This window comes from Antechinus flavipes, chromosome 1, assembly GCF_016432865.1.
Source record: "Antechinus flavipes isolate AdamAnt ecotype Samford, QLD, Australia chromosome 1, AdamAnt_v2, whole genome shotgun sequence".
NCBI classification, from domain to species: Eukaryota; Metazoa; Chordata; class Mammalia; order Dasyuromorphia; family Dasyuridae; genus Antechinus; species Antechinus flavipes.
The window spans coordinates 493,916,297-493,932,597 of NC_067398.1; the positions used below are offsets into that span (position 1 = coordinate 493,916,297).

General features: G+C 34.2%; 1 protein-coding gene across 2 annotated transcripts in view; it reads left to right on the plus strand.

Moving 5' to 3' along the window:
- The window catches only part of OSBPL1A (oxysterol binding protein like 1A), a 298,973-nt gene that overhangs the window by 22,571 nt on the left and 260,101 nt on the right, over positions 1-16,301 (plus strand). For both annotated transcript variants that reach the window (XM_051970326.1, XM_051970327.1), the window contains one exon: positions 826-900. In XM_051970326.1, coding sequence (XP_051826286.1) covers positions 826-900 — 75 coding nt within the window. The remainder of the gene's footprint in view (positions 1-825; positions 901-16,301) is intronic.

Consider the following 16,301-nt stretch of genomic DNA (forward strand, 5'->3'; position numbering starts at 1 on the left):
GAAAATTGATAATTGTTTCTATATAATTGAGTTTTTTGCATTCCTACATATTTTTGTCATCCTTATGTATTATATTTTATGTGTTTAAAAATATTTTTCTGGAAAGGGGCTATAGGCTTCGTCAGACTGTCAAAGGGTCCAAAATACAAAGTTGAGAAACCCTGCTTTAGAAAGACAAATTCTTTAAACAAGATAATTGAATGCAATTTTATTCTCCTTGCTCTACTTCCCTGGATTACTTTTTATTCATTGACTATTTTTTTTACTGCTTCTTACTGAGACTTTAGTAAGTGTTATTTTCTTCTTTCTTTATACCTACTGAAATTCTGCAGTCCTTTTAGATCCTTCAAGAATATCATTTCATCCTTAAAGACTTTCATGGTCTCAATAGGAATGGAATAATCTTTCCTTCCTCATATAAGTAGCATTTCATATTTTTTTTTTTTTTTTTTTTTTTTTTTAGCATTTGTAGTGTTCTGTTTTTGGTATATTTGTCATATTCCCTTATTAGATTTGAAGCTTCATGATGACACAGAATTATTTTTATTTTTTTTAATAACCCACAATATTCTGTAATAAAATCACATATTTAGATCTAGAAGAGAACATAGAGATCATCTAGTCCAGCTCCCCCATTGTATAAATGAGGAAACAGGACCAGAGGAAGTAAGTGGCTTCAAATGTGGGTCCTATGACTTCTAATCCAGCATTCTTTTCATTTTAGCTGTACCATGCTGTGGAGATTTAGTAAATGAGTTTGGAATTGAATTATTTTGGCTTTTGTTTATTTATTGAAATATTAAAGTTTTATTTTTTATCTTCTAGGCAGGTGCAGAAGTAAATGTATTAAATGATATGGGAGACACTCCACTTCATCGTGCAGCATTTACAGGGCGAAAGGTAAAAATAGATTTTTAGGCATCTTTGTGTGTGTGTGTGTGTCACTCCATATGCACAGTATGACTTCATCTATGTATTTGTGTTTGTATTTATGACGTGTATATAATGAAAATATAAACCTTCCAAATGTGAAAACATTTGAAGAGGACATGATTTTGATATTGTATATTATACCTAAAGACTAAAAATAAGGGTTATTTTTTACAGAAGGGAATAATTCTTTTTTTTTAAAGATTTTTTATAGCTTTTTTTTTTATTGACAAAACATATGCATGGGTAATTTTTCAACATTGTCCCTTGCACTCACTTCTGTTCCAACTTTGCCCTTCCTTCCCTCCAACCCCTTCCCTAGATGGCAGGTAGTCTCATACATGTTAAACATGTTAAAGTATATCCTAGATACAATATATGTGTGCAGATCAGTACAGTTCTCTTGTCGCACAAGAAAAATCGGATTCAGAAGATAAAAATAAACTGGGAAGATGTTGGAATCCTTACTAACTGCTAAGTAATTAGAGTTGATCTAATCTTACAAGAAGTTGTTTTGGCCAGAACCTGAAACAAGGTACTAAGTAGAACTAATCAAGACAAGGCTTGTGTTCCCACCTTTACTCATTGGAGTCCATAAGTATGCTAGCTTCACAAAGTACACTTTCTAACTTCAAGAGAGTCCACACCTTAAAGCTCTTTGGGCCAGAGAGCACTATGGGAGAAAACCCATAATCCCATTCTTTCAGAAGGTTCACATATAAGGCGAGACAGCCATTCCAGAATACACTTTTTTCCTCTTGGCTGGCTGATCGCGCTGGACTCGAAAGGAACGACTCTTGTGCAGAGAACACTTTAACGGATTTCAGTGGAGCTACACCAGAAGCCCTCTCTCCGCGTCAAGTTGGTGGCTGGGCTCCCCAGAAGGAGATAAGAGAGACCTTCCATCTCTGTCTTGGTTGGAGGCAGAAGAAAGCAGAGTCAGAGGCTGAGGACAGAACCTTTGGATTTGGAGACATCCGAAGGACTCCAAGCCTCTAAACCGGCTGTGTTTTGAGAAGAACAAACTCCAACATTTGAACTCTAACAGGAAGAAAAATAAAAATTCAAGTAGTCCACATTCATTTCTCAGTGTTCTTTCTCTGGATGTAGCTGATTCTGTCCATCATTGATCAATTGGAATTGAATTGGATCTTCTCATTGTTGAAGGTATCCACTTCCATCAGAATACATCCTCATCTAGTATTGTTGTTGAAGTGTGTAATGATCTCCTGGTTCTGCTCATTTCACTTAGCATCAGTTCATGTTAAGTCTCTCCAAGCCTCTCTGTATTCATCCTGCTGGTCATTTCTTACAGAACAATAATATTCCACAACATTCATATATCATAATTTACCCAACCATTCTCCAGTTGATGGGCATCCATTCATTTTCCAGTTTCTAGCCACTACGAACAGGGTTGTTACAAACATTTTGGCACATACAGGTCCCTTTAGAAGGGAATAATTCTTAAGCAGATTCATTAGTCTGAATTATTTTTTGTAGAGTTAGATAATAGTGAAGTTAAAGGATCTTAGAATTTGTTTAATTTGGCCTTTCAGTTAATGCAAGAATCATGTCTATAGCAACTATGACAGATAATCATTAAGTCTAAAAATTTCTAATGATCAGGAGCTTACTTCCTTTTTGGGCACCACCGGCCATTTTTAGGATGGTGCTCTCCCATCTACATACCACTTTGGCTTTGAGGTCGCTGCCTGAAAATGGCACTTTGTAGACGTAGTCTGACTATTCCTATATGTATCTATTTATTGTTGAGGCTCGTATTTTTCTAGTATAATTAATATTACTGATTTCTAATCATTAAGTTCTGGATAAAACCAGAGAAAAATAATTAACCTAATTCTGACTGTCCTAATCAACTCTGCTTTAGCTACAATTGTAGTTCTCATTGCCTTCTTTTTTTTTTTTTAATTATTATTATAGCTTTTTATTTACAAGATCTATGCATAGGTAATTTTTCAGCATTGACAGTTGCAAATCCTTTTGTTCCAACTTTTTCCCTCCTTCTCAGCACCCCTTACCCCAGCTGGCAGGTTTACCAATCAATACATGTTAAATATGTTTAAGTATAAGTTAAATACAATATATGTATACATGTCCAAACAGTTATTTTGCCGTATAAAAAGAGTCGGACTTTGAAATAGTGTACAATTAGCCTGTGAAGGAAATCAAAAATGCAGGTGGACAAAAATAGAGGGATTGGGAATTCTATATAGTGGTTCACACTTATTTCCCAGAGTTCTTTCGCTGGGTGTAGCTGATTCAATTCATTACTGCTCTATTGGAACTGATTTGGTTCGTCTGATTGTTGAAGAGGACCACATCCATCAGAATTTATCATCATATAATATTGTTGTTGAAGTATATAATGACCTCCTGGTTCTGCTCATTTCACTTAGCATCAGTTCATATAAGTCTCTCCAGGCCTTTCTGAAATCATCCTGCTGGTCATTTCTTACAGAACAATAATATTCCATAACATTCACATACCACAGTTTATTCAGCCATTCTCCAATTGATGGACATCTACTCAGTTTCCAGTTTCTGGCCACTACAAAGAGGGCTGCCACAAACATTCTTGCACATACAGGTCCCTTTCCCTTCTTTAAATCTCTTTGGCATATAAGCCCACTCATTGCCTTCTGATTGCTGCAACTCTACCTATACCTAGAAAAATCTAGCCCCTACAAGTGTAGGTTTGATCCCCTAGGCTCCGCCCAATTCCCATTCTCAATAAAATATTCTTTCTTATATAAAAGGGCAAGTTGACTCTTTTTGATCCCAGTTTTATTTTCTATGATAATTTAGAATACATTTATTCGCTTTTTTACATGGCAGTCCTTCAGACTTTTGAAGATAATTATCATATTAACCTGGGAAGTTAGGTAGTGGAGTTGACAGATCTAGAGGCAGTAAGGCTCATCTTTTTTGTAAGTTCAAATCTCAGACACTGTCATTACTTTCAAATACTTCAAATACTTACTAGCTGGATGATCCCGGACAAGTCATTTAACTCTGTTTATCTTTGTTCTTCATCTGTAAAATGAAGTGTAGAAGGAAATTACAAATCACTACAAGGTTTTTGTCTAGAAAACTCCAAATAGGGTAAAAACGATTTCAAATGTGATTGAAACAATTGAACAGCAATATCATATTGATTTATGATTTCATATATTGAGAAAATTATTCCTCTTAACTTATAAGAGATTTTTATGCCTTATTTATGTAAGTGTACACACACACACATACAGATATATATATATATATATATACTCAATACTCAGAAGCCTCACTTTCAATACTCACTTAATAGACACTTTTTGAAAGCATTAATGCTAGAAAATGTACAGGAATTAAGAAATGAATATATTGAGTAATGAAGACATTTTCAGAAATGACTATTTGACTGCCACTTCCTCCTAATGCATATAAAAGAGATGTATTAAATTAATTCCTCAGTGGTTAGAGTACTGGACCTGGAATCAGAAAGATGAGTTCAGATTCTGCCTCAGACACTTACCAAGTGTAAGACACCCTGACCAAATAATTTTATTATTTATTTATATTTGCTGAGGCAATTGGGGTTAAGTGACTTGCCCAGGGTCACACAGCTAAGAAGTGTTAAGTGTTTGAGGCTAGATTTGAACTCAAGTCCTCCTGTCTTCAGGGCTGGTGCTTTATCCACTGCACCACCTAGCTATCTTCTTGAGCAAATCTTTTAACCTCTCTCGTCCTCTATTTCCTCATTTATAAAATGGGGATAATCATAGCTTCTGTGTGTCAGTGTTCTTATGAGGATATAATGAAGTAATTTTATAACATTTACAAACCTTACAGTATTATATAAATGTTGGTTTTTATTATTATAACAGATATTAATGACCTAAAACATTCTAATAACCTTATTCCTTATTAGACTTGGTATATGACTAGTGTTCAACAACAAAAAATATCTATCATTTGCTTCAGATGATAATAGTCAACATTCAAGATTAATATGATTATATGAAAACTGACTCTTGTGATGTTAATAGTTTATAAGATTGATCAAGAAAGAAAGAATCTTTATGATAAAAGTCTAATTGTGACCCTTATTCATATTTCTGACATTTATATTTAGATAACCTTTTAGATAAAATTGGGTATTAGCTGAGTATTAAAAATAAATTATGACGTGCTTTATTTTGTTAAATGTTTCCTAATTATATTTGAGTTTACTTCTTCCATCCTAAGAAGTATGACATGTGGGCAGTTGATGTGTGTTTGACTTACTGTTGTAAGCTATTGACATTCTTTTGTTTTTTTAAAAATTGTTTAAGGAAAATCTGTTCTCAGTTCCAAGTTCTTTTCCTCCACCCCCACCTATTAGCAAGGCAAAAACATAAAAGCCATCATAAGTATTTATAGACATTACAAAATACATTTCTTCATATCTCTCAGATTGGCTTAGATGACAAAGAGAATAATGAATAATATTGGAGGGGATATATGAAAACTGGAACTAATACATGGTTGATGGAATTGTGAAATGTTCCAATCTTTCTGGAGTACAATTTGGAACTATGCTCAAAGGGCCATGAAACTGTATATATCCTTTTTTTTTTTTTTTTTTTTTTTTTTAATTAAAGCTTTTTATTTACAGAGCATATGCATGGGTAGTTTTTCCAACATTGACCCTTGCATAATCTTTTGTTGCAAATTTTTGCCTTTTCCTCCCCACCTTCTCCCCTATCTGGCAGGTAGTCCATTACATATTAAATATGTTGAAATACATGTTATATCCAGTATGTGTAACTGTATATATCCTTTGATCCAGCAATCTCACTACTGAGTCTGTATCTCAAAGATATCATAAAAGAGGAGAAAGGACCCACATGTGCAAAAATGTTTGTGGCAGCCCTTTTTGTTGGGGCAAGGAACTGGAAATTGAGTGGCTGCCCCTCAGTTGAGGAATGGCTGATAAGTTATGATATATGAATGTAATGGAATATTATTGTTTTATAAGAAATGATGAGCAGGATGATTTCAAAAAAACTGGAAAAACTTAATGAACTGATTTTCCTACTGATACTATAATGTTGTCATCCCTATTAGTTGACATCTAACACATGCTTGGGAATTCAAAAGCTGTCCTCCTATTATGAATAGTTTACCAGAAATTTTTTTGTCTAAGTAATACTTTAGGTGGAATAACTCCTTTTTAACCTAACCAGTTTATTTTGTTTGTGGAAGCCTAAACTTGGTCTAAAATTTAAAATTGGTATTTAGATCCATAGCTCTTTAAAACTTTGCCAAGAATCTATAAGATGCCAAATATTTTGACAAGGAATAAACCAGTGTATGTGAGTGGTACAGCATTAGGGCCAAACTAGTGTTACTTTCTTTCCCCCTATTAGTTCTATTTTTGTTTCAAAATATTGCTTCTATAAATATTAAGGATTTTCCTGTCTCTCATAGAAAAAGGCTTCTTGATTAAATGTATACCTATTTATTTACATGTTTTCTCTATCTTACTATCAGCTCCTTGAGGACAGGGACTGTTTTTTGCTTTGGTTGCATCCCCAGTGCTTAATATAATGCCTAGCACATTAGGAAGTAAGAGCTTAATAAATGTGCTTGACTGACAACTTTATGTTATTCAATAGATAAACAAAATTGGATGTTCATTATTCAAAGAACTCACTGACTTTGTTGATAAATTTTGACAAAGCAAATATTACAAGTATTTCACATGAGTGATACTGAACAGACAACTGAAAAAAAAGCTCCAGACAACTGAACTTTAACCATTCACCAAATTATAATTTTTTCATTAACATTTTTATGAAAAGTTTTCCCTAATAAATTATACATTGCTGTCTTTTTTTTTTTTTTTTTAAATACCAATATGATTTCATTTTTTCCTAAGTATGGGATTCATGAAAATGTAGAAAATATCTCTCTGCCTATCTCTCTCTCTTATTTTCTATTTAGATTCCCTTGTTGTTTAGCTAAGATAATCATTTTCAAGCCTGGATTATATCACTCTCTGAGAATGTGATTGCTTTCAAAGTCTGGGATCAAGAGATGTCTCTGTGTAACAGAGTAAACTTTCAAAATGGAGTCTCTGGAGAGGTAGATAGGGGCCTTTACATCTAGCATAGTAGCTACCTGGAAACATATATTTAAGATACTATTGAGACAGGATTAAATAGATTTAGCAGCACTATGGAGGGCTTTGGGAAAGGGATATTGGGTTTATTTATTAATTTTTGTAATACAAATTAGGGTGCAGATTTGTGTTTAAAAAAATAAGATCCCAGGATTTAGAATTAGAAGGTCATCTGCTTTAGAGTTCATCTCCTTTTTTTGAACTTTGGCTAGTGATTTTGCCTATTTGTGCCTGTATTGTCATTTAAAAAATGAGAGTATAGGAATAGGTTCATGGATCCCAGGGTAAGAATCCCAAGATCAGCTTATTTTCTACTGTCTGTAAACAGAAACATCTTACTCATTCTTAAAAAATAGTTTCACTTGACCTTATTTTTTCCTCAATTTATTGTCCTATAATTCTTCTTTTCATAACCAAAATAAAAAAGTTATCTTCACTTCCACTCTTTCTTTACATACTCATTTATTAATGGATTACATTCTGTTTCTGAAATAGCTTTCCTTTTTAAAGACTTTATCTTTTTTTTTTTAACCTCTTTGCAGGATATGATGCTATTGACTATCTTTTATTAGTATTTACTCTCTTTTCTCCCCAATTGTCCTGTTTGTCTGGCCACTCTACATGAGTCTTTTTTCCTGTATAATCAACCTTTTCTTCCCAACATTAGTGCATATGCCCCAAGGCTTTGTCTTGGGCTCTTTTTTCTCTCTATACATCCTCTCTTTGTGATCTCACTAACGTGGATACAGCTATTATTTCTATGCATGTGATTCAACTGCCTGCTTGACATTTTTATCTGTAAGTCTCATGCAAATTTCAAACTAAACATGTGTAAATTCATTTTTTTCCTTAAAGTCTTACTGTCTTCCCAATATCCCTATTTCTATTAAGAATATCTCCATCCTTCTAGTCACCCAGGTTTATAGCCTAGAAATAAACTTTTTCCTTTCCCAAAGCCCTCCATAGTGCTGCTAAATCTATTTAATCCTGTCTCAGTAGTGTCTTAAATATATGTTTCCAGGTAGCTACTATGCTAGTTCAGATCCCTATTGCTTCTTGCATAAATTATGTTTATGTCTGTAAGCCTCCTAATAGATTTTCCTGTTCTGAGTCTTTCTCCTTTTCCATTCATCTACCACACAGCTGCCAAAGTGATATTCCTAAAGTATATGTCTGTCCATGTTACCCCAAACTCCAATAGCTCTATTTTGCCTATAAGATAATATACTAACTTTATATTTTGGCATATAAATTCCTTCTCAGTATAGCTGCAGCTTATATGAATAGACAAACCCTTGCTTTTTCTCGTGGATTTTAGTGTCCAGCCATACTGGATTATTTGTTATGCCTTATATATTCCGTGCTTTCATTCATGGGAAGTTCTCGCTCCTTTAGAATCCTTAACACAAAGTAGACATGTAATAAATGTCTTTTATTACATGTTTTTATTTTTGTTTTTGTCAGATTAATTCAATAAGTGTGATATAATCTTTGTAGGTGACCGAAGTCTTTACCTTATTTGGCATAGATATTAAAATTAAGATCTACTTTTACTTTTGATTTCTCCTGGCTTATTCCATTCTATTTTGCTTGTTTTTTATTACATGGTGATGAGGTACATGAGGCAAGAGTCAATGTTTTATACATTTATACTTCTATTCTTTTTCTTTTCAAGTCTACTACTTAGATTAAATATGGCAAATTGAAATTGCTCCATAGAGTATCATCTTTTCATACTTATTCTTTTCTCTAATTTTATAATGACTTTGACCTTTGCTTTAACCAATTGATGATCTTCCTGAACATAGCTGTTATTATGACTGCTATGTAGATAATTTCTTTTATTGTGCAGTCAGTAGAGAGATATGTTGAAAGGGTGTCTTATGAAGAATATTAAAGAAGCCTGGATCTCTTTATAACAGACCTGAAAGATAGATATCCCCATTTTATAGTTGACGAAACTGAGATGGATAACTATTATGACTGATCCAAAGTCTTGCAGATTTGATTTCAGATCTTCCTGTCCTCACACCCAAGCTATTATCCACTGTGCCACCTAGCTTATGTAACATCTAGGTGTCACAATGAAAAATGACAAGAAGGTACAAGTGACAATAGTGGGAATAGATCTGAGTTGTGTTTTAAGAGTTGAGGAGGTAAGGATTATGAGCCAATGTGATTGGGAGCTTGGTGGTCCCTTGAATAGTAATAAGGAAGTTAGGAAGTGAGGAAGGTTTGTGAAGAAAGATGATGAGTTCATTTGGACATGTTGAATTTAAGATGCTTGAGACATTCATTCTTTTATTAATAGTCAGTTGGAGGTGTGAAACTGGGAGTCAGGAAGGATTAGTTAGGTCTTATCAAATAGATCTGAGAATCATTTGTATCAGTGTGGTAACTGAATCCATGGGAACTAGTTTTTTATCATAATTGAAATAATGTAGAGGGAAAAGATAAGACGATCCAGGATAGAATTTTGTGTTAGTTGAAATAATCTCAAAGACTATTGAGAAGGAGCAGTTGATAAGTGAGAGTAGGAGAACCACGATTAAACAGTGTCATGGAAACCTAAATTGTGATGATTGACACCATCATAAGGTGCAGTCAGAAATGATGAAGGCTGAGAAAAGCCATTGGATTTGATAATTAGGAAACCATTGATAAAGTTGGAGAGAGTAGTTTTAGTTGAATGATGAAGTGTGAAATTAGATTCTAGAAGATTAAGAAGACAATTGAGAAAAGCAATAGCAGCATCAACTATATATGGCTTTCTCGGGGAATTTGATCACAAAAAGGAAGAGAGATATGAGAAGATAACAATCAGGAGTTAATGGACTGAGTCAGTGTTTTTTGAGTATTGGAAAGACATGGATGTGTCTTTCTTGAAGAAGTATCACTTGAAGATGATATTTGGCCAAAGGATTCTGAATAGGAATCTGCATGTCTTTGATTTTTTTCACTATCCAAATGATGTTTTCCTTTCTCTCTGCCGCTGTCTCTCTCTCTATCTATATTTGCATGATTCCCAAGTTCCCACTTCTGTGATATGATATGATATTTAGAAAGTACACTTAATGTGAGCAGCAGTGCTCTTTAAGCCAGAAACCTGTCAAGCTCATCCATCTCCTCTATTTCTGAACTAACCATACTAGATCAGTCATTTAGTTATTCATTTACCAGATACTACTCTGTACAGCCCAATTAGAACAGAGTTAACAGCAACACAACTTCTTTTGACAGAATGACAAAATCACTTCAAAACCCTTCTGCTTTTCCTTGTCAAGTTAGAGTTGACAGCAGAGCAATAAACCTTATGGAAAGTTTCACTTTCACAGGATAGATCTGAAAGATCATAACTGTCACTGGTAGTTCTTGATCAATGAAATCAATTCAAACCAATCAGAAATCATTCAGCTAAATCCTTCTCTCCTCTGATTCCCTCTAACTGTCACAGTTTCTTGCTAGTCACTTTTCCTTCCTTCCTTCCTTCTGTATCTTTATTTTTGCTCAGTTTCCTTATACCCCTCAACTCCAAAGTTGCTGATTTCTCTTGTCCTTCTGACTCTCATTATAGTTATATATTTCAGTGTCATAAGTGAGAACCTTCTGATTCAGTGACTCATATTCTTCATAAAAAGACCTCACTTGTCACATTTCTCCTGTGAAATCAATTCCTTTTTCAATCATTTCAATATCTAGATGTTTGTATAATTTCTCGTTTTCTAGTTTTACTCTTTTAAATTTTAAGAGTTAAATGCAAATTAACAGAGGCATCCATCAAGCCTTTTCTTAACTCTTTTAGCAAGGCAGTTTGGTGCTCTTGAAGCTGTTTCTTTATAAAGAGCTTTTTCTCTTTCTCTATCTCTCTGTCTCTCTCCCTACCTCCAACATTAAGATTTCTCCACAAGAGAAGCATTGATACATTGATAACAAAGTGATCCAATTCCTTAGATGCTCATTTTAAATCATTTTCTCTTCAAAATCCCATTAGAAAACTTTGTTAAAGTTTTTTTTAAGAAATAAAAAATGTTCACCTACATTAGGAACAGTATCCTTTTGACAGTCTTCTTTTACAGAAAAGTATTTTTGATGAACTTTTCATCTGTAGCTGCACTGTATGAAAAAAGCTTTTAAAAGATAATATACTTCATGTAACATAAGTTAGGATTATTTTCATGGTTGTCTATTTGCTCATTTATTGTGAGCCCTGGCTAGCAGGAAGACCAAGTATGGTGCCAAATAAAGTTTGTTTTTATATTTATGGATATGATCAGTTAATGAAGAAGTATCTATTAAGCACGAGGCAGGTAGCTGGGTGGTACAGTGGATAGAGTGCCAGGCCTGAAATTAGGAAGACTCATCTTCTTGAGTTCAAATTTGGTCTGAGACACCTAATAGCTGGATAACCCTGGGCAAATCACCTAACTTTGTTTGCCTCAATTCCTTCATCTGTAAAAAGAGCTGGAAAAGAAATGACAAACTACTCTAGTATCACCACCAAGAAAACCCCAAATGGCATCACAAAGAGTCAGAAATGACTGAAAAACAACTGAACTACCAATGTGTTAAGTATTATGCTATGCAGTGGGAATACAAACATAAAGAATGAAGGAATCCTAGCTCCCAAGGAGTTTATCTTAAGGGAGAGACAAATACTTAAAAAATATATATACAATATAAAGTAAATAAATAGAAATAAAAACACAGTCGTTAAATGGTTGGGAAATTAAGAAAGGCTTCATTCAAGAGATGATGCTTGGGTTATGTCTTTTTTTTAAGATATATGCAATTCTTTTTTTTTTTTCCCTGAAGCATTTGGGGTTAAGGGACTTGCCCAGGGTCACACAGCTAAGAAGTGTTAAGTGTCTGAGACCAGATTTGAACTCAGGTCCTCCTGACTTAAGAGCTGGTGCTTTACCCACTGTGCCACCTAGCTGCCCCATGTACAATTCTTTTAAACATATTTATCATGTTGTGCAAGAAAAATGAGACCAAAAGTGGAGGGAAAAAAAGCAAACAATCAAACCAAAAAAGGTGAAAATACTATGTGATCCACATTGAGTCTCTAGTTCTCTCTCTGGATGCAGGTGGCTTTTTCCCAAGTTTATTGGAATTGCCTTGAATCACTGCATTGTTGAGGAGAACCTAGTCCATCAGAATTGATCATCATATAATCTTGCTGTTGCTGTGTACAATGATCTCTTGGCTCTCCTCATATCACTTAGCATCAGTTTCATGTAAGTTTTTCTAGGCCTTTCTGAATTTAACCTGCTTATTATTTCTTGTAGAACAATAATATTCCATTATATTCATATATCATAACTTATTTAGCCATTCCTCAACTGAGGGGCATCCACTCAGTTTCCAATTCCTCACCATTATAAAAAGAGGTGCTACAAATATTTTTGTACATGTGCATCTTTTCCCTTATTTATGATCTCTCTGGAATACATACTCAGTAGTGAAATTGCTGGATCAAAGGGTATGCACAGTTTTGTAGCCCTTCAGTCATAATTCCAAATTGCTTTCCAGAATGGTTAGATCGTTTCACAACTTCTATCAACAGTGAATTAGTATCCCTGGTTTCTTATATCTCCTCCAATATTTATCATTATCTTTTCCTGCCATCTTAGCCAATCTGAGAAGAGTGAGGTAGTACTTCAGAATTGTTTTAATTTGCATTTCTTTAATCAATAGTGATTTAGAGCCTTTTTTATATGCCTAGAAATGGCCTTATTTTTTTTTTTTATCTAAAAACTGTTCATATTCTTTGACCATTTATCAATTGAGGTATGATTTGAATTTTTATAAATTTGTGTCAGTTATCTATATATTTTAGAAATGAGGCCTTTAGTAGAAACATTGGCTATAAAAATTATTTACCAGCTTTCTGCTTCTCGTCTAATCTTGGCTGCATTGGTTTTGTTTGCACAAAACATTTTAAATTTAATATAATCAAATTTATCTTGCATTTCATAATGTGCTCTAGTTCTTATTTTGCCATAAGAAACTCCCTTCTCTGCAGATCTGAGGAGCAGACTATCCTTTGTTCTCCTAATTGCTTATAGTATCACCCATTATGTCTAAAGCATGTACTCATTTCAACCTTATTTTGGTAGAGGGTGTTAGATGTTGGTTAGTGGCTAGTTTCTGTTGTTAAGGACTATGCCTAAGTGAAGGGGCAGGTAAATTCTCCAAGAGCCTGCACAGCTGTGAATCATAACATCTGAAGGAGTTATAAAGCACCCTTTGCTGATGCAGATGTTCCTTGTGGATGGGGAATGAAGTAAATTGGAGGGAAGAGGAGAGAGGTCAAACAACAAAACTGCCTCTCAGGAGAGAGGTCAGAGAACGCATGGCCTCTCAGTCTCCTTGTATCATCATCATCTTCTCACATGAAGGGATCCATTCTGCTGGTCTGAGTTGGATCCCCAGCAGCTACTGGCAGGTGGCTCCCATAACATCCAGCAGCCACTAGAAGGTGGCTCCTATATTGCAACATGTCATATTATTTTTCAATTTTCCCAGTCATTTGCGTCAAATGGTGAGTTCTTATTTCAGAAGCTGAAGTTTTTGGATTTATCAAACACTAAATTACTATAGTTATTGACTACTTTATCTTATGTACTCAATCTATTTTACAGATCCATTATTATATTTCTTAGCCAGAAGCAAATAGTTTTGATGACTACAATTTTATAATATAATTTTAGGTCTGGTAGGGCTGTTCCACCTTCTTTTGAATTTTTCTTTTCAGTAATTCCCTTGATATTCTTAAGAAGTAAGGGGAGTAACTTGGAGGTCTCAAGACTAAACAACTACCAGGATTTTGATTGGTGCTACCCCATATAACTGTAGAGGGCTGAAACTATTGGGTTGATGCATTGAGGTCAGGACTGCTGAGCGCTTGAGGCTAACTAGTGATTGGACAATACTCTATGGGCATATGCTTGGAAAATGGTCCTTTACACTATCTGTGCTGGCTCAATGATTGGTTTACAAAGGATTGTAGGAGGTATTAGGGGGTGGAGTAAGACTAGCCAGAGACACATTCTCGGTGGTAGATGAGGGAGAAGGCGGTCGCGGATATTCTGCTTCCATCCTGTTCAATCCTGCGTCTAAGATTGAGAATAAAGATTAAAGACTTTTGCTTATCCTGACTCTGGCTGATTCTGGGGTGTCCTGAGTGCTAGCACAGTCATTACATATAACAAATAGTATTTTTTTTTATTAAAACTTTTTATTTTCAAATTTCAAAACATATGCATGGATAATTCTTCAACATTAATCCTTGCAAAACTTTTTGTTCCAATTCCCACCCCTCTTTCCCCATGTCCTCTCCTAGATGGCAAGTATCCAATATATGTTAAACATGGTAGAAATATGTCAAATTCAACATATTCATTCATATTTATACAATTATCTTACAGCAAAAAAACCCAAATCAAACTGGAAAAAAATGAGAAAGAAAATAAAATGCAAGCAAACAACAACAAAAAGAATGAAAATGTAATGTTATAAAATACACTCTGTTCCCATAGTTCTATCTCTAGGTATAGGTGGCTTTCTTCATCACAAGACCATTGGTCTGAATCATCTCTTTGTTGAAGAGAGCCATATGGGTCGATCAGAGTTGATCATCATATAACCTTGTTGTTGCCGTGTACAATGATCTACTGATTCTACTAATTTCACTTAGCATCAGTTCATGTAAGTCTCTCCATTCCTCTCTGAAATCTTCCTGTTGATCGTTTCTTATAGAACAATAATACTTCATAATATTCATATACCATAACTTATTCAGCCATTCTACAACTGATGGGCATCCACTCAGTTTCCAGTTTTTTGCCACTACAAAAAGAGCTGCCCAAGTAGTATTTTTTAAAGGAAAAAAAGAGGAAAATATTCATACAATTGATCAGTACATTTTTAGAAGCAAAAATATGTGCAGTGTGCAATACCGGTGGACCTCCTGCCTCCATAAGGGGTATGTTGATGTATCATTGCATATATATTTATTCAAGTCATGTTTGAGCTATAGAATTTTCTACATTCAGTTTTGACTGTGTGTGTGTATAGTTCTTAACATTTAAATTGTTGTCATTGTGTATGTGGTTTTGTAAGTTTTGCTTGCTTCATTCTGTATCAGTTTTTATAGATTTCAGTATTCGTCACATTCATCATTTCTTATAGCAAAGTAATATTTCATTTAAAATAGCTGTGGGGGAGTGAGATAGGTTATAGGGAGGAACAAAAGGAATATTTTGCTAGAGTTAGGATCAAGTTATGGTTGAATAAATTTAATTTGGAATATTCTAGTTAGCATACTTGTGAGACTTCATTCCACTGAAACTGCTCTGTCCAAATTTGTCAATGGTCTTTTCTCTGATTACTGTCTCCCCGAATCTGCCCTCCTTTCTATCACATTTCTTTTCTCTTATTCCTTTTCCCTCCTACTTTCCTGTAACATAAGATAGATTTTTATATCCAATGGAGAATAACATATTCTCTCTTTGAACCAATTTTGAGGATTGTAAGGTTCATTCACCACCACCACCATCTCCCCTATCTTCCCCTACAGTATAAAAGTATTTTGTTGCCTCTTTTATGTGAAATAATTAACCCCATTCCACACCTCCCTTTCCCTTTTTCCTTAATTTTATTTTTTTTAGATATTCTTTCCTGTGCCTTCTGTGTATATATATTCTTCTTTTGCCATAATGAAAGTTTTCATAAGTTAGAAGTATCTTCCCATGTAAGAATTTAAAGTTTAACCTTATTTAAGTTCTGTATGATTTCTCTTTCCTGTTTACGTTTCAAATTTTCTTTTTTTTTTATCTTTCATTTAATATATTTTATTAATTCAGGAAAAAACAAGCATACAAACACCTTTGTACACGTTTAAAGAAAAAACTGTAGTTTGCAAATTAAAAATTCAAATAAAAAACAACAACCTCATGAGACAGTCTAGTTCTTAGCAGCAACTACAACAATAACGATCACTATTATGACTTCTAAAAATCCAACCCCTTATTAATCTCCCAAAGGGAGATTGGCCAAGGCAATGTTAGGAATGCAAAGTAAGATGATTCACAGAATGCATATTTTGGGTCTATTATGGTAACTATAAAAGCTTTTTTTTTTTTTTAATTTTTATTTAATAATTACTTTATATTGACACTCGTTTCTGTTCCGATTT